The 1,746-nt window shown below is 55.5% G+C and overlaps 1 protein-coding gene across 1 annotated transcript; it reads left to right on the top strand.

The window, feature by feature from the left end:
* Positions 1-298: 298 nt before the first annotated feature.
* Positions 299-1,741, top strand: LOC112453089 (myb-like protein P; the record flags this gene model as incomplete). Its single annotated transcript, XM_025013639.1, has 1 exon — positions 299-1,741. A coding segment is annotated over exon 1 (1,344 nt), but the record flags the coding sequence as incomplete, so codon positions are not given.
* Positions 1,742-1,746: the final 5 nt, after the last annotated feature.

Consider the following 1,746-nt stretch of genomic DNA (forward strand, 5'->3'; position numbering starts at 1 on the left):
CGTGCGTGCGTGAACGGCGCGTCGACTGCGCATTTTGAAGATGGCCATTTTGGCGGGTGACGTGTTGCGTGCGCGCCGCCGAGCGGCCATAACACGATTCGCGGCGTGAACGGCGTGCACGCGCGACCTCCCGTCGTTATGAGAAGTGCGCGGTCGCGTGCACGCGATCGTCGAGGACACCGAGAACCGGAGCCGGCATGACGAAACGTTGGGGAAACGCGATCGGCGGGCGTACCGCCCGACGGTAAACCACCGTGGACTCGCCGCGTACGATTTTCCGCCGCGTTTAGGAGTGTGTGTGTGTAGGTGAGAGAAGGGGAGGGGAGTCAAGGCACTATGGGAGCAATTTGCGACAGGCGCATGCGCAGATCAGTTTACAGTTGGAGCTTGAAAGAAAATGGCGTCAGCTGAGTTTCTGGAGGAAGCTCTAAGCACGGATGTCGACGAATCCGCAGTGAACGCGATAGTGGGCTCCCTCGAGACGCAGCTTGTGACGTCCACGCCGACCATCGCCGGCCATCAAGCGAGCACCGCATCGGTCAGCCAGCAGAATCACCAGGTGAACAGCGCTATTTCCAACGGGGGCACCATCACCGCGGTGCAGCCACAGAAACATGGGGTTCCGAACGGCGGCGGTGCAACTACCGTGAACAGTCTGATAACTCAGGAGGTCACCAAGTCGATCACCACCAGCACTCTGCTGCCCGTGAACGTGGTTACATCGAACACAGTGGCGCCACAGGTCATCACCACGCAGCAGCAGCAGCAGCAGCCGCAACCACAGCAGCCGCAACAGCAGCAGCAACAGCACGCACAGCCGCCAGGGATACCTGCCGTTACGTACATCAATCAAGTAACGACCAACCAAGTATCCAGCAATCAGACCACGCATATACCGAGCTTGACCAAGACGCACGAACCGGTGAAGCTCCTCTATTCCGGGGTCGGGCAAGTTATAGCTACCACGGGGGTGGCGAATACAAACAATAAGCTCTCCTTTCCCGCTCAAACTGTCGGGCAGTTAGCGAACGGTACTTTAGGTATAACGTCGCAGGCAGTGCTGCAGACTACGTCGAACGTTGTTACCAATGTCGGCTTCGTCAGCCAGGCAGCCAGTCAAACAGTGACCACAGTGAATAAGCCGACGGGGGCAGCTTTAGTGATCAAGACCAGTGCAACGCCTGGCATGGTTTCAGTTCCAATGTCTGTCCCGGTCTCGGTGGCTGGCAACGCGGTCAACACAGCGTTGCAGGCTAAGACTGGGGTTACCTCGACGATAATACCCAGTAATGTTCAAATCCTCAATGTAAATGCGATGCGTCCCGCCACCCCGGTAGCGGGGCAGCAACCTAATAAGCAGGTTACGCCAAGAGTGGTGATTGGACAACAGTTGGTTGGAGCAAGAGTTGGAGGTCCAGGGATAACTTTACAGGCACTTTATAGCCTTCAAGCTGGTACTCAAGGTCATCTGTTATTAAAAACAGAAAATGGACAGTATCAGTTATTGAGGGTGGGTCCAGCTCCAACTGCGGGTACTCCTACTGGTACTGCAGTTACACCGAATAATATAACTGGCAATGCGGTAGTCGCTGCACCATTTCCAGGCACTACCTACCGCCTAACTTCAGTGCCGACTGTAAGTAGGCTGAATACTCAGTTCACTGTCCCACCACTCGCCACCCTAAGAAAATCTGTTCAGACTGTTGCTCCTACTATTACTACATCTACTACAACTCCAGGAACAGT

This window comes from Temnothorax curvispinosus, unplaced genomic scaffold (genome assembly GCF_003070985.1).
Source record: "Temnothorax curvispinosus isolate PA1 unplaced genomic scaffold, ASM307098v1 QBEX01004008.1, whole genome shotgun sequence".
Lineage (NCBI taxonomy): Eukaryota > Metazoa > Arthropoda > Insecta > Hymenoptera > Formicidae > Temnothorax > Temnothorax curvispinosus.